The sequence below is a fragment of the Apostichopus japonicus genome, chromosome 8 (genome assembly GCF_037975245.1).
Source record: "Apostichopus japonicus isolate 1M-3 chromosome 8, ASM3797524v1, whole genome shotgun sequence".
Taxonomy (NCBI): Eukaryota; Metazoa; Echinodermata; class Holothuroidea; order Aspidochirotida; family Stichopodidae; genus Apostichopus; species Apostichopus japonicus.
This window is the reverse complement of record NC_092568.1, coordinates 7,225,201-7,250,822: the sequence shown is the minus strand read 5'-3', so window position 1 is coordinate 7,250,822 and position 25,622 is coordinate 7,225,201. Positions and strand designations below refer to the sequence as shown.

Below are 25,622 nucleotides of genomic sequence, written 5' to 3'. Positions count from 1 at the left end.
ATGATTTAGTGGTAATTTAAATCGGTCAAGCACTCTTTGGACTGGGCAAGACGCATTATGGTACTCTTCTACAATGTCATTAGAGTTCATGTTACCCAATGGTTTGGTGATCCAAGGCGTGCTGCATGGATTAGGGCCCAGAGCGTGTTCGTGGTCCCCGTTACACTCATTAAAGAAGTAATGATTTAGTGGTCATTTTAATTGGTCAAGCACTCTTTGGACCGGGCAAGACGCATTACGGTACCCTTCTACAATGTCTGTAGAGTTCATATGACTCATTGGTTGGGTGGTCCAAGGCGTGCTGGTCTTGATTAGGAGCCAAATGGTTTTCATTCGTTGTCCCGTTACACTAATTTAATAAGTGATTATTTAGTTGTCATTTTAATTGGTCAAGCACTCTTTGGACCGGGCAAGACGCATTATGATATCCTTCTTCATTGTCTTAAGAATTCATATGACCCATTGGTTAGGTGGTCCAAGACGTGCTAGTCTTGATTAGGGCCTAAAGTGATTTTTCGTCAGGTCCCGTTTCCGTTACATTAATTTAAGAACCGATGATGTAGTGGTCATTTTAGTTGGTCAAGAACTCTTTGGACCGGGCAAGATGCACTATGGTACCCATTTACATTGTCATTAGAGTTCAAATGACCCAGATAAACCTCTTTTCCACGACCAAATGTGGAACATCTTGTAAGAATGCATTCGTCTTGTCATAAGTGTTACGTCGGTACCATTGTCGAATAAGTAACTGAATAGGTAGCAGTTACTCATTCGCGAACGTCGAACGAGGAACGAGGAATTAGTATCTAACTTCACACCGGTATTCCAATACTGGGGAAGATGGCAGGGTTGCCAGTTTTATTGTAACGCAATCGGTCAAATAATTGTAAATGTGACTGTCTTACTTCTAATAGTGCGCAACTTCAAGTTCATACACTTCGTCCGAATCGTCCCCCAAAACATAGGTTTTATGTTTTCTTTTCATAAACGATCTAAAGCTCCTTTGCCGTCCCCTAGCTGTGAAAATTCTCTAGTTCCGCCATTGTACATACGCACCTTTATATATACCGACGGGGTGGCCCCAGAGGGGGAGGGAGAAGCGGGGTAACAGTCCCCTTCCCCTCGTCGGGGAGGTCTAGCCCCCTGGTAGGGGAAATTATGATTTCGTCAGGGAGCAATGAAGAAAAAAATATATTATTGTGTATTTCTTATCATCATAATGATCATTCTATGATAAAGATAAATGTAGGAAAATCAGTCCCCGACAGGTGTCAGCCGCACCGACATACGGGCTTCAAACTTCTCTCATATACCAAAAAAGACACCACAAATTACCGCGCGCTTCGGCAATATTAGATTTATATATACATAGATATGTATCTGTATGTGTAAATATATCTATATATATATATATATATATATATATATACATATATGTGTATGTGTAAGTATATACATATATATATATAATTTTTTATTTTTTTATTAATATTACAACGTGCACACAATTGTTTCCGGGGACCTTAGCTCCCGTGTCGGAGAAATCCTGGAACCATCCCTGCATACCAAATGGACGTTAACAAACATTACTGAGTTTTCTGCCTGTATTTAGTGAAAAAAGCTTCAAACCCAAACCCTTCTTGGCGCATGTTGGCTGAAATGCGACCAAAACATTTCTTTACATTCCTGCATGCATTTAGAGTATTTCCGTCATTGTTAAAAAAAATTCGCGTTTTCGACATGCCTTTAGTGAAAAGACTTCAACCTCACCCCTTTCTGGCGCCTATTTGCTAAAATGCGCCCAAAACACCTTTTCACCCTGTCTTAACAAATCATCTAGTTGTGAAAAATGTTGTGAAAAAAAAAAATTCCGCGTTTTCGACCTACACTAACTGAAAAAAGTCTCATACCCCCACTCCATCCTTGCGCATATTGGCAAACACTTTTTCCGCGTTTTCGACCTGCATTAAGTGAAAAAGCCTCAACATCCTTCCTCACCCCCTTCCTGGCATTTTGGCTGAAATGCGCCGGCCAAAACCCTTCTTTTCCCTCCCTTAGCAAACTCCTCTAGTTCCGCCTTTGCTAAAAACATTTCCGCGTTTTCGACCTCCATTTAGTAAAAAAAAACAGCCTACAACCCCTCACCTTCCTGGCGCATATTGACTGAAATGCGCCGAAAACTCTTAACCTTCCGCCTTGACAAATTCTCTAGTTTCGCCATTCATTGTGTAAAAAACATTTCCGCGTTTTCGACCGGCATTTAGTGAAACAAAATCTTCTATCCCCACCCCTCCTGGCGCATACTGGCTGAAATGCGCTCAAAATTTTTTTCACCCTCTCTTGACAAAATCATCTAGTTTCGCCATTGTAAAAAAAAAAAAACATTTCCGCGTTTTCGACCTACACTACCCTCCCTTGACAAAATAATCTAACTCATCCATTGTAAAGTACGATTTCCGCGTTTTCGACCTACATTTACTAGCTTTAAACCCGCACCCCTTTTTGGCGAATATAGGCTGAAATGCGCCCAAAAGACTTCGTCACCCTCCCTTGACAAATTCCTCTCGTTTCCGCGGTTTCCGCGTTTTCGACCTTACTAAATAGCAAGGTCGATAACGCGGAAACCGCGGAAACCGTTGATATCGAACCCGGTTTATCGATTTCCGCGGTTTCCGCGGTTTCCGCGTTTCCGCGTTATCGACCTGGCCGTGATGATACTACTGTAAGCAGTCAGAAATCAGAGCACTTTGCAACTTTTTACCGTTATTGTGCATTCTTTGTAACTAGCAGTAGAATGAAGATAGCCATGAGAAATTCATGAAATTTGTTGTTGCCATACTCGGTTCTATCAAACTTTGAACAGCTTCCAAATAGCGGTGGCAATAGTGATTGAAGTTTGTGAAGTTCTACAACTTCAAGGTACCACGTCACTACTACTATACCAGTTTCACTATATATCAGGTTTGTATTCCTACACAATGACTAACCGAATTTAAGAACACAAATGTGAAAAATGGACTAACCATGGTTAGCGTAGCAAGCTAGCTAGCCTAAGAAGTAAGATTAGGCATAATTTGGGGTTTAGATTACACTCTGCTGGCTAAGGTTAGCTTAGTAATAGGATAAGCTTAGCAGCCTAACTTAAGAATCCGTACCAGGGCAGGTCCAAGCTATTGTATCCCTAGAAGCCAAATTTTAAACTTTACTGAAGCACCCTAAATGTGGTGTCATGTTAAAGCTGAATTATTGAAGTTTCAGATTTTCATAATTTTTTTACTTTTTTTTGCCTATTCGAACAATTACAGCTGGCTAATTTGCATAAATTCAAATTGCAGTATAACGTACAGGACATTTGGAATCCTATTTCCCTGCCAGCAATATGAACTAATTGAATATAAGTTATGTGGGACATAATACACCCTTCCTTCCAATAATTTTGACATATTATGTTTGGGGGTTCATCAATTAAATATGCTAATTAGCTAGTGTCCAAATACTGATGTCCCGTATGTCACAATTTTCAGCACTTTTTTCAAGTTTTGATATGGAGGAACAATTTTTTTCTTTTGATATTCTATAAAGTTCTAATTAAGAACATTGCTCAACAAAATCCATCCCAAAAAATTGAAATGATATTCACTGCAAATCTAATTATCAAAAATAAAAATTTTGACGTACGGGACAAAATGTGACGTACGGGACATAGTGTGGTGGAAACCCTGTACTTATACATAATAAACATGCATGGGCTCCAATGGGGACCTCTACTGGAAACCTTCCAATGCTTACAAATTTATTTTGTTGAAAGCTGGTAGTTGCAACTAATAATCCCTGCATGCCTGAAGAGCACATCATGGCACCAAATAAACTATTGACTGATGAACACCAACAGCACAAGTGTTGTTCAATAAATTATTGGGAAGTCAATTGTGTGTGTGTGTGTGTGGGATACAGAATCATCTACAATGCTTTTCAACATTGACATTGAATCAATTCTGTGACCCTTTGCACAGATGTCCAGCGTGCATCACTTATTCATTCTCTGTGATATCAGTCTTTAAATAATATATAATATGATGCCCAAGGAAAAATGTTCTGTTTCTTTTCACAGGTTATTTATACAACAGAATAAAAGGTTTGACAATGTTTTTGAGGTTACTGTTTCTCGCTGTGATACTGGTTATCATCGTACTTTTCTCATCGTGTCTTTTCTTTCTGGTGAAGATTCTATACGTACGAAGGAAATACAGGCATCTACCATGTCCAAAGAAGCGCAGGTAAATGAAAGAATTGATCTCAAATCAATGAATCAATCAATTGAGGCGATTTTTGTCATTCCCTGTGTAACCGACGGCAAATTTTAAGAGGACTTACTGTACCAATTGTCTTACTGCACTAAAAAATTAACTGTTGCTTACAAAAACAACTTCCACTCACCCTTTCCTCATTATGATCTTGTTTGTTAATAAAGGATTTATTCAGAAATCTGAGAGTACATGCTAAATTGAATTTAAGTGTGGGGAATACAAAATATTAAGTTCCAATTTTCTCTCATACCTGTATGTGTTTTCTCTTGCATTGGAAAATAATAATAATAAGCAAATATTTATAGAGCGCTTTATGCAAAGGCCTCAAAGCGCTTAAACAAGTACACAAATATGCAAGTCAAATCACTGTAAATTTTTGGAATAAATGAGTTTTTAAGAGACGCTTAAAACAGTCAACCGATGGTGCATTGCGAATTGAAGATGGTAGATTGTTCCAGAGATGAGGTGTAGCAGAGATGAAGGCTCTTTCTCCATAAAACTTTGTGTTTGGGGTATGGCTGGTGGCAAGAAGACACTTTGTAGACGAGCGAAGTTGGCGTTGAGAATGATACTGAGGAATTAAATTTGTAATGTAACCAGGGGCAAGGGAGTGTTGTGATTTGTACGTTAAGAGGAGGAGCTTATAAATTGACCGTTGTTTAAATACTGGAAGCCAATGGAGTGATTGAAGCACTGGAGATATGTGATCATGACGCGATGAACATGATATTAACCGGGCAGCAGAATTCTGAACAGTTTGAAGTTTTTTCAGTGTAGAGTCAGGAAGGCCAAATAAAAGGGAGTTACAGTAGTCAAGCCTGGGCATTATCAAGGAACATACAAGTTTTGTCTTCATGTTGCTCATTCAAAATTGTTAAACAATTTCATAAGTGCCCTTTTATAAGCTGAAAATTTACCATGCAATTTCAATAAAAGCCAAGACTAATTCCTAACTTGCTCTTAAAAACAAATTGTCTTGCCTCTAACAAAGCCTTAATTTGATACCCTGGTTTAGATCAGGCCTTGTCAAGTTCCATTTCAGGTTTTGAGATGCAGTTCAAATTTTTTAACAAGTTCCAGTTTGCTGCAGCATACATGTGGTTTATTCTGGTATGAAAATGTTTCTCAAATTCAGCAAGATCTGGAAGGGTGTCTTGCTGTCGTACACTATCTCAGTCTAATGGAGGTCATTACATGTTTACAGTCAGCTGTGTCTAGTTAAATTATCTGACTGCTTTAAGTATAAATGATCACTGATTAATTCTTATACACTTTACATAGAAACTATTTCTTTGTGCCAAAACAAAGTAGCTTGTTTTACATTTGATTTAAAATTGTAGGCTTTCTGCCAAGGTTGCAAAATAATGTTAAAATGCCTTTTGCATCTTCTAGTTTCATTTGGGGTCATGCAATTGATGATTGCAGAGTTAGCTCTTATTCAGATCGGGACTAGTTAAGTTCCATTTCATGTTATGGGTTGCAGTTCAAATTCTCTAACAGGATCCAGTTTGCTAAAGCATGTATGTGATTGATACTAGTATGAACATGTTTCTTGGGAACAAAATTGTGATAACTGAATCAAAGTCTGCGAGATTTTAGAAAGGCGTCATGCAGTCGTACAGATGTGTCTTTTGACTATCTCAGTACAGTGGATGTTGTTACAGTCGCCGTCCATTAAAGGGTGTGAAGACTCGTGCACAAAGCAACGTCTCATGCCGGTAATCTGACATAGTTTCGAATGAGGTGTAACAGAAGTGTCAGACACCACCATCGATCCCAGAAAATACACACAGCTTGCTAGGTACCGTCGGTAATTAGACACTAGTGTACAGTCAATACATACAGCTAAGGTCAATACCCACAACACAGTGTACATATCAGCATTGGGCATCTCAGGTCTAGATAAAAGATAACAAGGTGTCACGTTTCATTACTGTCTGCATTTTGTAGCGACAAGAAGAAATCGTCATTTGCAAGCAACGGAAAGTTAACTTTTTCAGAGCGCGGCATAGGGTTGGGGCGATTCTTCAATGCCTTTAAGGTTGTTCGATGAGCAATGTGCTAGTGGCTGCCGTATCGGCTTCCCACACGTTTCTTTTCTAAAAAATTCATGTATTGTTATGGATCTACCAGGCTAATGCCAGTCTGGTCCAAAGAAGTTCCACATTAGTGGGTTCAGTCCCGAAGTTATGAATTTGATATGTTGTTTATGTTTACATGAGGGACACAGATGTTTAAGATAATCTATTTACTGTGGCTCTACAGGTATGTATTTTCTTGTATGCCTGTTGAATTGTGCAAGTCTCGCTCTTCGTAGTATCGCATCCTGGTCATGTTCATATGTACAGTACAGTGTGTAAGACATTGTACCCTCCGCTATAACTGCACTGTACTACAATTAAGCCCTACGTATATTGTCTTGGGGCTAAATGCATATCGTTTACTGTGTGTGCGTATGCAATGTCGATTCATGATTGCTTCATTGTTTAGCATATTAAGCATTTTAAGATTCAAGCAGTATTGCAATTTGACAAACAGCACTTTAATTTCCTTGTAAAGGTTAAGGTTTTTCACATCTCCTTTTCAGTTTTGAAGGTTTTATGGTTAAAGAAATACACACAAAAAATAACTTGACCCTTGAAACAAGACTGCTTATTTATTGTCTTGGCTGGAGCCCACTACAGATGTCATAACATGTTTACAGGACTTCAGCTGTGTCTTGTTAAATTGACTGGCTGCTTTGTTAAAATGATCACTAATTAACTCTTAATCACCTTAATTTTAATAAGCCTTTTGTATCTTTCAGTTTCATATGGGGTCATGCAATTGATGTCGCAGAGGTTGCCAAGAACGGAGGACATTTTTCAATGCTGATTGCAAAATGGTAACTTATTTTTTATAATTTTGTCAGCAACTTTTCTGCCTGTTACATTACAGATAAAAGAATTTACTGATAACATAGGTTGATTGTACACGTACACCATGTACACTTCAGAAAGATTTAATAACGACAAATTATGACAAAGATTTTACCAGCACATGCACCGGCACTATATTAGTGAAAACATGAGTCCCCCCCCCCTATGATGGCTAAAAAATCCTCATCCCAACATGCATAAAAAGTTAAAGTATTTTTCTTATTTTGATAGAATAGAGAGACATGTTTCTTTGCTAGATTGAAATCTTTCGTGCTGATTGTTGGTGCATTACATTGATGATTAACAGCAGACATTGTGCACTGTACAAGTCATTTCTGTTTACATGTCTTATTTGTTAAATTCCTTAAAGGGATAGTCTGGGCATACATTCTATATATACCTATAATTATCATTAGAAAGTCAGAAATGTTCCCATTGCTAGTTCAAAAGCTCTTTGCTATCACTCTTTTCCTTACCCTTGGTACGGCTGTTTTGAAGTGAAATATATTATTACCTGGATAAACTCTTCCTTTTATTAGTACATAAAATTTCTCCTGGCAGTACATTTACACTTTGAATGTATGCTTGGCTGTCTAGGTGTAAACTGAATTCTGTGACTGCATTAATTAGAGATCCAATAGCTGTTCGTAAAAATGCTTTATGTCTCTCTGAATTGAAGTACTTTATGAAGAGAAGCAAAGCCCAGTTGCTATCACTACTATTGATGTCACACACTCTGCCAATGTTGCCAGGTCGCATGTATAACAATTTTAAAAATCTTGGTTTTTTTGATAAATTGATTCAAGCTACATCAGGTTATGCAGAGAGATTTAGAACAAAGTGATGCAGAAAATTTGACAGCAAACAAACCAAAATTAAAATGGTTCACATCTAGAATTATATATCCCTTTTAACCCTGAGACTGGTTTGCTATAAATGAGGGTACACTGTACTGATAAGAGATGAGCAAACCTATAATTGTTTCTTATCAGTTTATAGTAAACAACATTGTGGTGATTATTTCAGGCCTGTTTTGTAGAGTTGTTTCCATGTAGGGCAACATTTTTGTTTACCCTGCATATCAGTTCATCTTTGTTTGTCAGTGTGAGGTTTTTTTTCCTTAGTCATTCTACTAGAAACAAGGTTTGAATCGTTGTAGCCGTGCAATTAAACTGTTTTATTTTGGAATTGGTAAATCACTTCCAAGTAATGGATGAAACAGAAGTTGTATAGTAGCCTCCATTTTCTGGATATGGCATTTAACCATCATGAAAGTCATATTGATTAGTTGATATTAAACTCTGATCCAAAACTTTTCAGTTAAGTTTGCACAAGATACAGTCATTCTCGTTCAACTTACATAGTGTGATACAAAATGGAAATATATTGGTGTTTGAATCAGTGATTAATAACATGTTTAGTGATTAGATCTGGAAGCATTGAGTGGAAAATGTAATAAAGTAACACCTATGAGTGAGAAAATAGGACAGTGTTCTTTGATTAATTTCAGAGTCGATTTGGTTTAAACACAGAGTGTTTGCTACATTGAAACTAGCAGTGCCATGTGTTGCTTTAATTGACCCAGGATATTCCATGAAAAGACTGATCCATGTCTTACCAGACCCCCATCCCTCTGAAATAACGCTTAGAATTCATGAAAGATAGCTAGGACTAATACTTGATGTTAAAAGGAATAACTTGGCAAGCTCCGAAAATGTTAGATAAATGTTCGGACTTTTGGATAAAGTCTACATAGTTTCTACGTCCCATGGTTTGTGACTTGTGACTGTCACTTGAATGGACTGTTCCAATGATATGATGCAACTGAATCAGTGGTCAGTTTTACTTTCTCTAATAATAGTTGGTTATATATTGATGAATAAGGAACCATCTTTCCAGCTGTTGGTTATTTATTGATGGATAAGGAACCATCTCTCAACCTGTTGGTTACATCTTGATGGATAAGGAACCATCTTTCAACCTGTTGGTTATATCTTATATGAATAAGGAACCATCTTTCAACCTGTTGGTCATATATGGATGAATAAGGAGGAACCATGTTTCCACCTGTTGGTTATATCTTGATGGATAAGGAACCATCTTTCAACCTGTTGGTTATATCTTGATGGATAAGGAACCATCTTTCAACCTGTTGGTTATATATTCTTGGAGAAGGTACCATCTTTCAATCTGTTGGTTATATCTTGATGGATAAGGAACCATCTTTCAACCTGTTGGTTATATATTCATGGCTAAGGAACCATCTTTAAACCTGTTGGTTATATCTCGATAGATAAGGAATCATCTTTCAACCTGTTGGTGTTATATTGATGGATAAGGAACCATCTTTCAACCTGGTGGTTATATCTTCATGGATAAGTAACCACCTTTCAACCTGTTGGTTATATATCCATGGATAAGGAACCATCTTTCAACCTGTTGGTTATATATTGATGAATAAGGAATCATGTTTCCACCTGTTGGTTATATCTTGATGGATAAGGAACCATGTTTCCACCTGTTGGTTATATATCCATGGATAAGGAAACATCTTTCAACCTGTTGGTTATATCTTCATGGATAAGTAACCACCTTTCAACCTGTTGGTTATATACAGTATTGATGCATAAGGAATCATGTTTCCACCTGTTGGTTACAGTATATCTTGATGGATAAGGAACCATCTTTCAACCTGGTGGTTATATCTTGATGGATAAGGAAACATCTTTCAACCTGTTGGTTATATCGTCATGGATAAGTAATCACCTTTCAACCTGTTGGTTATATATCGTGATGGATAAGGAACCATCTTTCAACCTGTTAACATTCTTCTTCTTCTTCACACCTATAGGCAAAAAACCTATGGCACTGTCTTTGTGATGCATGTCTTCGATAGGGCATCTGTTTTTTGCATGGAGCCTTCAGTTGTGAGGGTGAGTATAATTAAAACAACTCTATTAGTGAATCCAGTGAGCTTGATTATGTTCTTGTGGTAGATACAGGTTACAGGGATACAGAGACAGTGGGAGAAAATTCAGAAGACAAATAATAGTGTCTTTGTAAAGGGTTATACTCACCAAACTCCAAACCTCATTATCTGGCCTTTTAAAAATATTATGCACTTATTTTTTGTTTTTATATTTTGTTTTTAATAGGATATTTCTTTCGCTCTGGGGCTTATGGCATTGGGGGTGGGGGGTGGGCAGGGAGTTTGTTTGACCTAAAAGAACATTAAAATTCAAGTGCTGTTACCTATAGTGTTGCAAATGTATGGTCGACTTCAACATCAATGTTAGACAGGCATTAACTTGTTACTGGTAAATATTTGTCTATTTTCTTAAAGAGGTGTTTTAAAAGGTCTTTAGAAGTAGTATGAAATACATTCCAAACCTTTTTGTATGCCATTTGAAACATGTAAGAGCATAAAAGCAGAGGATGGTACGACAGTTTGAGAAAAATTTGATGACCTTTTCAAACCTTGAAGATTTAAGAGCTGACAATAATGACAGAATTATAGTAAAAACAAAATAATGATAATAATAATTTCCCAGCACCATTTTAATCATTGAATGAAAATTTGACAGAATTGTAGCCAAAAAAAAAAAAAAAAAAAAATTCCCAACACCATTAAAACATAACCCTAGAATGTAGTCTTTTTAATACTGGTTTGTTTTCTTGTTGCCAACCGTTTTCTCGATTGGTGTACTGCATCTCGTCTCTGTGAAAAGCTTACTTTAATTTCCAATGACGCATACATGCATTCTCTCAATCATAATTGTAAGAGTACGGCAAATCTCTACTCACTCACTTTTCACACATTTCAGGAAATTTTAATCAATACAAAAACAAGCAAGCCGTACGAGTTTTACCATGTATTTAAAACCGTATTCGGTAAACGTCTCGGAGGAAGTGGCCTCTTCAGCGAATTAGACAACGAAAGGTGGGAACAGAAGAGAAAGATGTTTAATCCAGCTTTTAAAAGAGGGTATGTCTTTTCATTTAATTATATCATCAGTCATTCAATTGTTCATTCATTCATTCATTCTTTTGTTTGTTTGTTTGTTTTATCAGTGTTAGAGTACAAAGAGTAAGGAGTTTAAAGAGTAAGTGTCAAAGTCTTTTTGTTTAATATCTATGTGATGGTGGTTGTGCTAACATATCACGGGCAATTAGCCTACAACCGTATTGGGTTTGAACATACTCAGGGTGGAATTTTCAGGGTTGAGCAAAGGTCAAGGGAAACAAAATATTTGCTCATTTGCATGTATACCATTTTGATGATCATTACTATTGCCTGACAAGAGTAGATAAAGAAGAATGCATGGAAACCTATATAATCAAGTTTGATGCATTACGAGACAAATCTTGTCAAGTTTTGTGACTGCATGGAAGTTGTGGATATATATATGAAAACGTGTATTTTGCATGGATGTGGGTACCGCATGTAACAGGTTAAGGATAGAATGGTGAAAGGAACCTACAAATCACTCTATAACCTGTTATTGTACAAAATTTGCACCACTTTGGGAGATTTGGGTATGGAATAAATGTGATCAAATGAAGAACTTTCTGGGACACAGAACATTCTGGATTGGAGCATTCGGTTAATCACGTGCTCATTAAGAGTGGACTATGGCTAAACACTCTCTTTAATACTGTAGTCAGATTGAGGAGTATCCAAATTATGCATAAACATTGATGGCAATAAAGCTAATTGAAACAAAATTAGTTTGACTTGAAACTTCAATTATATACATATAAACGTATCAATATGCTTCAAAAGATCTCAATAATTATACTACTAGTGCTCAACATACAGTACTGTTTTGCTGTGCATACGGTGTGTTCGTTCCGTTTCGCATAACTAGATAGGACCAATATGGCAGCGCCCTCTGTTTATTTGTGCATGGCTAGAGAGCCTACTTGTACAGCTGCTTGTCTGTAGGTAACCTTCTTTGTCTTTGTTTGCTTGTGGTTTTGTCCTTTGTTTGTTTGTTGTTGTTTTTTGTCTGTTTTGCCTTTGTTACCAATCAAAATATCCAATGAAGACAAGCTCCTAAAATTATTTCTTCTTTTAACTTGTGAATGAAAATTTTGATTTGCCTTGGTCTCTACTAGGTATCTGATAGATTTAATGTACCAATACAACAACAGTGTGGATGAGTTGATCACATACCTGAAACCAAAGGCAGACGGAAAGACGGAAATACTAATGGCTGAAGAGTTTAATAAGGTTGCCATGGATATCATAGCAAAGGTAACATGAGGCTGCCAGGCTTCATCCCACAGTGTAAAATAGTGTAAAGCAAATTCAATTTAGCAGCTGAAATATAGTTTTATATCAAACTGATATTTGAAAGAACCACAAGTGAATTGAAATTGTTTAACTGGATTGTCACAATGGTGTGGAGTATTTGCTATTAGCCATTTGTCCATTTAAAAAAATTGTATTCCATATGTAGGTATTGGGTGAGCTACTATTCTTATTGTAAAATGTTCATTTAAGTACGTGTACATGTACGTGTTCATTTAAGAGACAGCATTTATACTCATGATTTACTGAGCCTAGGTCCTCAATGATGATAGTTCATCAAGCTTACCTTGTTTAAAGTGAAATTTAATGTTCAAATGACAACAACTTCAGAAAATTAGAGGTAGAAAAAGGAATGCCAAAAGTTACAAAATCTGCTTTGTACTCTATATAATGTAAAGTTGGATTAACCTTCTGTTCACGTGTTAACCCACCAATTAATCATGTTTGTCATGATTAATCATTTGTGAACTTTTTTTTTTTTTTTAATTCTCTCAATTTGTCTTTATAGCATAACTTACCTGGATCAAAATGATAGGCCCTCTATTTTATATATTAAAAAAAAAATCATGGCTGATCTTCTGTCAATTGTTTTAATATCGATTCTATGCAGGTGGCTTTTGGGTTGAATGATCTCAATGTCATCTCCAACGGTGATGCTCCGTTCTGCAAGGCTGCAACTCAGACCTTTACAGGTGTCATGGCTCAGATTAGAAATCCATTCATAAGGGTAGGTCTGCAAGGCTGCAACTCAGGCCTTTACGGGTGTCATGGCTCAGATTAGAAATCCATTTATAAGGTTAGGTCTGCAAGGCTGCAACTCAGACCTTTATGGGTGTCATGGCTCAGATTAGAAATCCATTTATAGGGGTAGGTCTGCAAGGCTGCAACTCAGACCTTTACGGGTGTCATGGCTCAGATTAGAAATCCATTTATAGGGTTAGGTCTGCAAGGCTGCAACTCAGACCTTTACGGGTGTCATGGCTCAGATTAGAAATCCATTTATAGGGTTAGGTCTGCAAGGCTGCAACTCAGACCTTTACGGGTGTCATGGCTCAGATTAGAAATCCATTCATAAGGGTAGGGCTGCAAGGCTGCAACTCAGAGCTTTACGGGTGTCATGGCTCAGATTAGAAATCCATTTATAAGGGTAGGGCTGCAAGGCTGCAACTCAGACCTTTACGGGTGTCATGGCTCAGATTAGAAATCCATTTATAAGGGTAGGGCTGCAAGGCTGCAACTCAGACCTTTACGGGTGTCATGGCTCAGATTAGAAATCCATTCATAAGGGTAGGGCTGCAAGGCTGCAACTCAGACCTTTACGGGTGTCATGGCTCAGATTAGAAATCCATTCATAAGGGTAGGGCTGCAAGGCTGCAACTCAGACCTTTACGGGTGTCATGGCTCAGATTAGAAATCCATTTATAAGGGTAGGTCTCGTACTTCCTTCAAACCAGCTTGTTTTGCTTTGCCAGTCATTTCATTTCTTCAGGTAATTTGTTTATTTATAGTCTTGTGGGAAATAGTTTAAACTGTCTCGATAAGTTGAGTTTTAGCCTAGTTGAGACTTCAAGTAATGTGCATTTTCGGGTAGAATTTCCAATCATTTTAATGATATATCACTAATAATATTTCATTTAATATAATGATAGACCAGGTACAAAAGATCCAGGTACCTGAAAACGTAATTTATTACATAAATATAGTACCAAGAATGATGAAAATAGGGAGAGTTTTCTAAATGGAGGAAAATCAAAATAATGCATTGAACTTTGGTGCATTCATTCATTCAGTGTAAAGACTGGTATCAATCTACCTTGAAAATATGAAAAGAAAACCAGAGATGAAGTAGAAGGCTTTCAGCCCCTATTGGCGATATGACATCATAGATTAACAAAATGACAGCCACCCGGGACACCAAATATTGACTAGGAGATCTCTCCCCCCCCCCAAACGAAACAAGATCTGTCTTAGCTGTTTGGGGAAAAGAGCTATATTACATGTACAAAAGGTTATAGTTGGGTTTTCATCTCCTTTTTAATAATCTAATTAATCTAATTAACAAATAATCATTACTTTCTCAAACAAGCAATAAACCAGTCTCTATAATATTTGTTGATCATTACAATAAACAAGCTATTAATAAGGTAATATTTTGTGCATCGAAAAAAAAAAACCAAAAAAAAACATAGAATCACTTCTGCCTCTGACCATTTTTGTCTTCATTTTTCGCATTCCTTTGCAGTTTGATCCGAGGGAGGCCTCGAGAAACACGATGAGAAAAACACAAGATGCAATCGATCTAATCAGAAAAATAGGGAAGAATTGTATCTTAGAGAGGCTGGCAGACATGAACGAAGGCAGAGATTACCCGAAGGATATCTTGACTCACATCTTACAAGCTTCATCTGGTCTCAAAGGAAACTTTGGATTGGAGCAAATGATTGATGAATTTGTTACGTTTTTTGTCGCAGGTTGGTGAATTTTCCATTTTGTCAACATGCTTTTTAATAACTTTTCGACATGACCACTTGAAGCAGCTAAGTCCTTTGAACTCTGCTGTTATGTATTGCTGTCCTCCCCTCTTCTCTTACCTCAACATTGCCTCATCTCTCATCCCCTTCACATCTCATTCATCTACCTAACATCCTCTCTCTTCTAACCCCCCCCCCAACTTCCTTTCCCTCACACTGTATCTCTCATATCCTCTCTCTCTCCATTCATCACATCCTCTCTCTCCCTCACACAATGGTGACTTGTTACCTGTTAGCAGTTCCCCTAGCTTTGTAGAGAGGCCAGAATAATTTCTGGAAGGAAATTTATGTCCAGTAGTAGGGATTCGACACCCCTAATGAAAGAAATTTGGTAACCTGAATGTCATTATGCTGGTTCCATGCCCTTTATTGAAGACATTTGGTAACCCAAGTATCATCAGTAAAATAATATCAAACAAACTATAGCATTTTCTTTTCTTTTTATTAGTAGAATATTCACTGTGTTGAAGACATTATGTAAAATCTGCCTGCTTTTAGTTTGCTCATGAATTTCTCTTTACTTGCAGGACAAGAAACCACTGCTCAGTTGATGTCCTTCACGTATGAAATAGTCGGAAGACATCCCGATATCTACAAAAAGTGAGGAAAATAGGCTATTACCTAACCTTTAGAGACCTTTAAAAACCTTCCAAGACAGCCCTTGAAACAAAGAAACTAGCTTATAAATCTTAAAGACGGATCTGGTTATAATCAACAATATTGACTATCTCTTGAGTCTCCTATCATCATTTATTTAATTGCTCCAGCAATATGATATTGATTTTATTAAATGAAGGTTTCAAAAGCTATAGGTTCTTTCAAGGTCATATTCAGAATTTCATTCCCTTTTCTCCAAAGACATGGTAGTGTTTGGCATTATTTGTCATAAAAGTATGAATTTCATGTTTTTCTTGCTCCTTGCTCTTCAGACTACAAGAGGAAGTGGATGCTGTCATCGGGGACAATGATTCAATAACGTATGACAATACTTGTAAATTAGAATATATGAACCTTGTGAGTACCACCATTAACATCCATTAGGGGGATTTGGTCTTATCGCCAGTCGAACCAGTCTAAGCAAGAAAGGGCAAATTGTCAGTAGTATTAAACAGTCCTTCAACCAGTTTCAACTTACAATGCATATTGTAATTTGGATTTAATCATTCCTATTAATACGAGAATCATTTTATTCCCAAAATGGGTGGGGTGGACAGTTAAACTTTGACACCTCCCCCCCCCCCCCAATTGTCACAAGTTGTCCTCCTTTCTTCACATAAAATATAGTAACCCTAGGTACACATGAACTAGTGACCAGACTGAATGTGGTGGGTGGTGTAAGAATGGTTGACATAAAGATGGGGATAAAATGCCTAAGAGTTTTAATGTGCAAAAACATGAACTTATTAATAAAAATGAACAGTATGAACTTAACAAATAAAGAGAATAGTAACAGTTAAAATAGAACAAGTTGTTTTGTATTGATTTATAATACCTCTTATGTTAAAAATTATGTCTGTCTGTCAAAAGGGGGATAAAAATACCTTGAGAGAGATAAAGTATTTGGAAGAGTGAGTCACCACCATCATAACAAATTTTTCAAATGAAATGGAAGTGAATTTTTTTTCCACCTTGGTTATGGTCTCTCATTTGAAATTTGTTTCGATCCTGGCAGGTACTGAAAGAGGTCTTACGATGGGCACCACCAGCTGCTGGAGTACAGAGGAGGGTCGACAGAGACTTTGTGGTTAATGGCTACAAGATTCCAGCCGGTGCACGTGTTGGGGTACTATACAATCTCATCTTTCCTTTACATTTTAGTATCAGTATTTCAGGCATGATCTTTTCCCGCGAATTCGCGAAATATCCGTGATTTCTTTTCTACCTCTGGGACAAAAACTATTATCCTAACACTCTGTAGCATATGCAAACTGGAGCCTATACCGCAATTTTTGCAAAGTTCTGTGATTTTTTTTTTACCACAGGCTCATCCCTGGTGTTTAGAGAACATTTCAAATTGAAATGATGTCAAGGCTCATTGTGGATTGAAAAATTTAAAAAAGGAACAGATATTTTTGACTAGAACAGGACTTAAACTGTTTGAAAGAAGAAAAAGAGACAGGAGTTATTTATTTCAATTTAAGGAATTGATAGACAGGCTAGGAAATACTGCCTTCAGCAAAGGATTTTCTGCCATCTCTGTTTCATTTCATGCTTCCATCTATGCAGAAAATTTCATGACAATTTCAACTGTAAGGGAAAGAAGTGTAAAACTATGTAGACATCAGCCTACAGCAGGCATTAGGTGTAAAGGGAAATTTTAGGTCATGAGCTCTAGGCTCTGTGACAGGTCATATAAGCTTGTTTTGGACAGCTGTCCGGCAGGGATTGGTTTGGCGATTATGCACTGGTAGACTGTTGATTGTAAATCAAAGATATCCTTATGGAATTAGAGCTTGAAATTTGAGTGACAGGTGTTCTAAAGAAAGGCTATTGAAGGAAAAGTACTATCAAATAGAAAGGCTTGATCGTAGAACGAAGGACGTAGATAGAGTTGCTTACTTGTCATAGTCAGAAATATGTAGATCACTTTCAACTGGATTGTCTGACTTGCATTATCTTTTCAGTGTTGGTTTAACTGCCATCAGTTTGAATATTCAAGGCACATGCTGATTTTATGATTTCATGTGTCAACTAAATCAAGTGTTTCTCAAGCATGTGTACAACATTACACAACACTACAAAACATTTATGAACATGTGGAATCTATTCCACATGAGTAGGTCACTTGACCTTCAGTGATATGTTGTAGTAAGGTGCTTACTATTTGTACAAGTCTAAAGTTTTAATTTCCACCATGCTCACTACTAGCCATGATTTTATTTGTTTGTTAGTTAACTATCAGTTTTGCATTTTATTTTGCTATTAAAAACCAATACAAATTTTATGAGCTGTAAACACATGAGGTAGAGGTGCATTTACCTTTGAGCATTATAAACCTTTGTGTCACTCTGACCAAGACAAACATTACACCCGTGGTGGTGTTTTTTACAAGCAATCGGCTTCTTCTTATTACGACCAGTAAATGAAAACAATATGGTCAATAGCGAAAAATTGCTTATAGAAAGATTTATTTTCTAATTCTCAACCGTCAAAGATCTTGCCTAGCTTGGTCATTTCTTGTCATGAGTGTGGTGTAGAAACCATAGTCAGGACATTATGTTTGGCTCAGTTAATAGTGCCACATGGTACCACCAGATGGTAACTTAAAAGGGCAGTGCTAAAAGTCACCAGCATTGGGCCCAAAATTTGAGCTCACAAAACATTGCTAGTTGTTTTCAAAAGTATTCTCCTAGGGGCTCTGATTCTCCAAATTATTCACAGCTATTGAGGATTATTAAACTAGACAACTAAATATCTCAGTGTGGATAACTCTTTTGGAGTGACTGTCCAAAATGCTTGTTGAAATTTGACGTAGAAATGGTGGGGGGGAGGTGGGGAAGTGGTTTAAGTGATGCTGGATTTGGCCACATAGACTTCATTTATAATTTTTTTTTTTTTTCCGTCAAACTTTATCATTTGCTCAAAAAAAAAGTTTTGGATATCATCTTTTGATGTGTTTGTTTCAGCTGAACCATTATGCTCTAGGACGCGATGAAAGGTTTTGGGACAATCCAGAAAAGTTTGATCCAGAGAGATTTAGAGAAGAAAGTAACAGGTGAGCTCTTTAATAAAGGGTTCATCAGTAAGGAAAGTTTTTCAAACCATTCAAGTCTCCTGATGAGAAATATTTCTATTGAATCAAAAGTGTTCTTATTATCCAAAACTCTTGGAAGGCATTTTGTGGATGAATATGGGGGAGAGGGGGTTGGAAGGGGGGCCGGGGGATAGGAGGTAAGTATGACATTAAATGTCTCAGTGAATATTTGTACTCTGAGGTTGTCAGTGTGAAATGAATGTTAAAATTCTTGACAATTACTGTAAGTAGGCCCGAGTCAGGTACCCGACCGAAACATTCGAGTACCCGCATCAAAAAAGGCACAATACAGGTACCTGTGTTTTGAAAAAAACTTGCATAACTGCTATGCAAGTGCTTTCATGATTTCAATAATTCCGTAGGTCTGCATGGGAATACAGAAATCACTTTCTTGTAGTGTACATTGTTGTTTTAATTACTTACTATTTCAACATTGTTACATTATTCCATTGTGTTTGGCTAGTTTTTTTTTTTCAATATTCGGTCCGGAGTTTCAGGTACCCGTTACCCGACTGGGTAATGAATGATACAGGGTACCTGGTTTTTCGATTTTTTTTCTACCCGACTGAGGCCTACAATTAGGTGATCATTTATTTGTATCTTTCTAGTACTTTGTATTGAATTTTAGGGCAATATCAGGTTATTCTCAAGGTACAGTTCAAATCTAGAGATTGCAATGATGAAAAACCTCTCTGAGATTCTCAGTTGACTAGCTAGCTCCATTGACAGTGAACAAGATGGACTCTATCATAGATTTGCAGAGATGTTGCATATTCCTTTAATATATCCAGAAGTCAAATTCTTCATTTTGACCTCAACATAAAGTCGCTTCTATAATCACCGAGATGTGCTCTTTGTATTTCTCTTTCAGACGGTTGTATGCATATTTTCCATTTTCTCTTGGACCTAGGGTCTGCATAGGACAACATTTTGCAATGGTGAGATACTTTCCTGTTTCAACCATTCTTTATTCTTATGGATACAATGAAAAGTCTATTTAAAAGTGTTTTGTAATATATATATATACAATTTTTGCATTGATTCCAAGTAAGAGGTAGAATTTGTGCTGCTGTGACAACATTTTTCAAATCTCTGGAAGAGTCAAGGCAGGACTACCCATCCCTCCTCCTGCCCCTGCCCCAACACCCCCGCCCATCCTCTGTTTCTTCTCCCAGGAAGTACAGTTTACTCCCTCATCTGCAGGTTACAGTGAAATAAAGACTGTTTTCTGTCTGTGTTTGTTTCAAACTATTCCCTGTATTTCTTTTTCTTTTTTATGATCTTGTTTAGATTGAAGCAAAAGTCATCATAGCTAAACTGTTACAGAAGTTTGATTTTACCCTTGTGCCTGGTGTAGAGCTGGAATACTTGGCGGAGGTCACCCTGAAACCAAAACATCGGACTCCATTGTACCTGACACCGAGAAAATCTTCAAGGGACTAAAAGCTGTAGTTTTGTGACATGAACAATGACAGTGTCCTTCAAATAGTAGTTTTTTCTGTATATATAGAAGAAAATACACACAGACAGACTACACACACACTGACTTATTGTTAACAAGTGTTGAAGCAGGGTTAGAAAACTTGGCCTAGCAATTGATAATTGGATTGGGTTCATGCAAGAATTCTAAGGAAATAGTACCTTGGCATTAGTTGGCTTATCAATTTGGCCAAGGAACTCAATCAGAAGTTCCCAGTCACTTTGTGGGTCTGTGATAAAGAGGTAAAATTTAAGGTCTACGGACACCTACTGTAGGACCAATATTGTGCTAATCACTTCTAATAGGCATAAGAAGTCATGAAAATAGCTGCAATTCCCATCAAAATCCATCAAAGATGGACCATTTTACAAGTATTTCCCGAAATCCAGTTTAATTTATGAATAAACATTTTAACTAAATATGACACTGCAGACTTTATTTGACATGAAAATAGCTCTTTGTACATTGCACCACACAATATCTTAGATTGAAGTATATGATTCTAAGCTAAATAATACACTAGCAAAATTCAATTTTTTTTGGGTGCCGATTTTTTACATTATTAATTATTTTTCATACCACTACGCAACATTATGTGCTTTCTGTAAATTTTATAGAAGGAAGTGAACACAAGGAGGAGGGCATATGGCTGATTTTTCTTTTTTTATAACAGTTGCTTTGGGGTAAATGCTATAAATAACAGTGAGAGGTGGTGAGAGATTTCACTAGTTGATTATATTCATAGGGGTATTTAAATACATGATACAAGAAGTTATAAAAGATAGCACCGTTTGAAGACTAGAAGCATGTGTGCAACCCTGATTAGAGAGGTTGGGGGAGAAGACATTGGACTACACCCCCATGGTCCAGGGTAAATGAGGGGATTCAAGAAAAATATGCGATATGAAATAATGTATTGTCAGTTTCATAATACTCTTAAAAACAAAATTGAAGGCTTCAAAGTGTGCCACGGGTTGGGTGAGGGGCAACAAAATAATCGTTCCCTCGTCCTGACCTGGCTCATAATGCCACTGTTCGTTTTGTGGTCATGATATTTATTCAGGACCATAATTGGTCATCAGTAAGAAGTTTGATTGCAGACTCAATGAACACATTTATATTAAAGCCAATAATTCTGTCCAGAAAGTTTGATAATTACCATCATAAAAAAACAAATTAATATTGAACATAATGCTTTGTATCACTTATTCAATAAAGACCAAGATGACCAAAATTTGTTGTCATATTTGGCACTGATAGGTGCGATAACCTTCAGTCACACTAGTACTATGACCATCCAACAATGTGATATAAAAGAATAGCTTACTTTCTAAAGTCATTTTGTGTTGGACTTGTTCAGCCCTAAAAGTCAAATGTTAAAGTGGCAGGTTAATAGTCTTATATCAAGGTCAAAGGCCTTCTCAGACAACTTACAACAGTTAACTGGTAACCTTTAATACCTTAAAAATAATTATAATAGTATTATATATAATACGCCTTTCTTATATAGCACAACACAGACTTAAGTATGTTCAATTCAAACTGTTGGGGCATTGAATTGCACCACATCTAAGTGTCCCTGACACGACATCCCATAGAATGCTGATACAATTCTCAATTGCAGACACTTCTCTCCGTTTCTGATTGCGATTTTTTGTACCGTTCGTGTTTACAGGCAATGTGTACATTAGTGGTGCTCATAATTTCATTCATGATCGGTTTGGTTTTATATACTTTTTATTATGTACTTAAAATAAGATCACAATATTGTATTTAATCTTGCAGGAATATTTGAATCACCAGGTGAAGGAATTATTAGCAAATCATGGAATTTAAGAAATTACAGTTTTAGAAATTGATACATCATTTTATGTGATGACTTAATATTTCAAGGTTGCAACTCCATGGCCATGTCCATAATCCGGAGTCCAATAAGAATGCCATGAAATGTTTCTTCTTGCCATGAATGCCAAAATTCCAGAGTAGCCAGTCAAGAAAATAACGTCTCCTTCAATTCCGATTTAACAGACAAAAGTGTGTTAGGTTTAAAGTCTCGACTGAACAGGATCCTACTCAAAGGCTAGTCTTAGTTTCCCAGAGTTCTCATTACCCACATCCAAATACTTAGTAGTGTTAGTGGTGTAGCGGTTAGGTATTGTGGTTATATCGCTAGTACACCCATGCAAGACCCCACCAGGAACCAGATCCTCTTGATTTATTCAAATTGCTGCTGTGCAATGTTTTTGAGCGGAGTCAACTGCGGAGTTGGTATTTCTGACAAAAGCCAATTGGGAAATAGGGTAACGAATTTCTTTCGCTATCATCGGGCTGCCCTGCGGTGATGATGAAACTCAATATTCAGGAGCCAAATTCAACGTGGTCATTACACCCAATCAATGTAAGAGTATAAAACAAATAGGAAAACAAAACTGCCCCACTGGTTGTCAAGTCCAAACCATAGAAATTGACCTATGAAGAATGCTGACACAGTGTATCGCCGTGTTTTTAAGCAAAATAATAAACTGGCAAAATTCAAATTTTGTTGGTGCAGATTTTTTACATTATTAATTATTATTCATAGCACTGGCAACACTTTGTGCTTTCTGTAATTATTATTAAAGGAAGTAAACACAAGGAAAGGAGGGCATATGGCTGATTTTTCTTTTTTTATAACAGTTGCTTTGGGGTAAATGCTATAAATAACAGTGAGAGGTGGTGAGAGATTTCACTAGTTGATTATATTCATCAGGGTATTTAAATACATGATACAAGAAGGTATAAAAGAAAGCACCGTTTGAACACTAGAAGCATGTGTGCAACCCTGATTAGAGAGGTTGGGGGGAGAAGTCAATGGGCTACACCCCCATGGTCCAGGGTAAATGAGGGGATTCAAGAAAAATATGCGATATGGAATAATGCATTGTCAGTTTCATAATACTCTTAAGAACAAAATTGAAGGCTTCAAAGTGTGCCACGGGTTGGGTGAGGGGCAACAAAATAATCGTTCCCTCGTCCTGACCTGGCTCATAATGCCACTGTTCGTTTTGGTGGTCATGATATTTATTCAGGACCATAATTGGTCATCAGTAAGAAGTTTGATTGCAGACTCAATGAACACATTTATATTAAAGCCAATAATTCTGTCCAGAAAGTTTGATAATTTCCATCATAAAAAAACAAATTGATATTGAGCATATTAATGTTTTGTATCACTAATTCAGTAAAGACCCAGATGACCCAAATTGTTGTCATATTTGGCACTGATAGGTGCGATAATCTTCAGTCACACTAGTACTATGACCATCCAACAATGTGATAATTATAATAGTATAATATATAATGCGCCTTTCTTATATAGCACAACACAGACTTCAGTATGTTCAATTCAAACTGTTGGTCCTGTTGGGGCATTGAAGTGCACCACATCTAAGTGTCCCTGGGACGACATCCCATAGAATGCTGGTACATGCAATTACCACGTACCGCACCCACCCATTTCTCAATGGAAGACATTTCTCTCCGTTTCTTATAGCGATTTATTGTACCGTTCGTGTTTACAGGCAATGTGTACATTAGTGGTGCTCATAATTTCAATCATGGTCGGTTTGGTTTTGATATGCATTTTATTATGTACTTAAAATGAGATCACAATATTATATTTAATCTTGCAGGAAGTTTTGAACCACCAGGTGAAGGAATTATTAGCAAATCATGGAATTTAATAAATCACAGTTTTAGAAATTGATACATTATTTTATGTGATGACTTAAGATTTCAAGGTTGCAACTGCATGGCCATGTCCGTAATCCGGAGTCCAATAAGAATGCCATGAAATGTTTCTTCTCGGCATGAATGCCGAAATTCCAAAGTAGCCAGTCAAGAAAATAACGTCTCCTCCAATTCCGATTTAACAGACAAAAGTGTGTTAGGCTTAAAGTCTCGACTGAGCACGATCCTACTCAAGGCTAGTCTTAGTTTCCCAGAGTTCTCATTACCTACATCCAATACTTAGTAGTGAAGGCGTGGTGTAGTGGTTTGGTACTGTGGTTATATCTCTAGTACACCTATGCAAGACCCCACCAGGAGCCAAATCCTCTTGATTTATTCAAATTGCTGCTGTGCAATGTTTTTGAGCGGAGTCAACCGCTGAGTTGGTATTTCTGACAAAATGCCAATTGGGAAATAGCCTGGTAACGAATTTCGTTCGCTATCATCGGACTGCCCTGCGGTGACGATCAGTGTTACCAGAGTTAGCGTTTTTACACTAGATCTAGCGTTTTTAGTCATTTGTGGGGTTCTAGCGCACGTTTTTTCTAATTTTGGTAATTCTACCGTTTTTTGCCTAAAACTGGTTAAATTTACCAAAAATTGACCACTTTTCAGATTTTTTAGACAAAATTCTTACTTGGAGACCCATCCAAATTTATTTTGAGTATTTTTGCCCAATCTTCGGAATTTCCTACTGAAAATTTCCATATTTTTTTTTCAAATTTTCTGGGTCAGACTATCACTCAAATCAACTATTCAAAATCTATTTTGTGATCGGTGACCAATCATCCTACGAATCTGTGCTAAATTGACTCCAAACAACACGAATGTTAGGGAAACTACCAGTTAGCGTTTTCTAGGGTTTTATTTTCGCAAATCTAGCGTTTTTTCGTCAACTGTCGCTGGTAACGCTGGTGACGATGAGTGGGATGTCTAGCCTAAGTTAGGCTAAGCCTATTTTCCTAGTATTGAATTGCTAGTGATAAATATATATATATATACACTGGCGGATCCAAGGGGGGGCCAAGGGGGGCCATGGCCCCCCCAAAGGTGAGCCAAAAAGTGTTTCCGAACATCCGCTAAATGATATGATTGGAAATTAAAAAAATCGAGAGGAATAGCAGCGGTAGACTAGTCTAAACCTTTTCGTTTTCTGGTTTAAAATTAAATGCAGAGCTCCCAACTGACCCGCAATTCGCAGGAATTAGACCCGCATTCTAACACCCAAACCCGCTGACCCGCACAAGCGTCCGAAGAAACCGCATTGTAATTGTCAAGTATACATAACAAAATTTGCATCAAATTTTGACTTAGCAACCATCATTTCTTTAGCATTTAGCATATTAGAGTATAAAACCTCCTTTACAGCATCATTTGAACCTCAAATTAGCCTATATTTCTTTTCATTGGGGCAAGCAGCGAACATTTTCATGCCACGGGAAAGAATGAATTATCACCTACTATTCAATTTATTGATGTTACACACAAAAAAATGCATATTTCTCAGAAAATTTTGGGTGACAAAAGCCTTTCTAAGTGCCACCATTTTA

At 37.1% G+C, this 25,622-nt stretch overlaps 1 protein-coding gene across 2 annotated transcripts; it reads left to right on the top strand.

Annotated features, from left to right (window-relative positions):
* Positions 1-2,673: 2,673 nt before the first annotated feature.
* LOC139970585 (cholesterol 24-hydroxylase-like) lies at positions 2,674-24,049 on the top strand. Of its 2 annotated transcripts, none has more exons than XM_071976387.1 (14): positions 2,674-2,919; positions 4,112-4,277; positions 7,114-7,191; positions 10,077-10,158; positions 11,050-11,210; positions 12,344-12,482; positions 13,150-13,266; positions 14,782-15,010; positions 15,598-15,670; positions 16,000-16,084; positions 16,743-16,853; positions 18,697-18,785; positions 19,696-19,762; positions 20,115-24,049. In XM_071976387.1, exons 2-14 carry the CDS (start codon positions 4,144-4,146, stop codon positions 20,265-20,267), a joined length of 1,518 nt encoding a protein of 505 aa, XP_071832488.1. In that variant the 5' UTR covers positions 2,674-2,919; positions 4,112-4,143; the 3' UTR covers positions 20,268-24,049. The 2 variants fall into 2 exon arrangements, with proteins under 2 accessions (XP_071832488.1, XP_071832487.1); XM_071976386.1 differs by having other exon boundaries at positions 2,674-2,961.
* Positions 24,050-25,622: the final 1,573 nt, after the last annotated feature.

Excerpts from the sequence above, each read along its gene's own strand:
- LOC139970585 (XM_071976387.1), top strand. The coding sequence starts at position 4,144 with ATGTTTTTGAGGTTACTGTTTCTCGCTGTGATACTGGTTATCATCGTA. Across the intron at positions 10,159-11,049 it reads TGGAGCCTTCAGTTGTGAGG|GAAATTTTAATCAATACAAA; the intron begins GTGAGTATAATT and ends CACACATTTCAG. Across the intron at positions 13,267-14,781 it reads TTAGAAATCCATTCATAAGG|TTTGATCCGAGGGAGGCCTC; the intron begins GTAGGTCTGCAA and ends ATTCCTTTGCAG.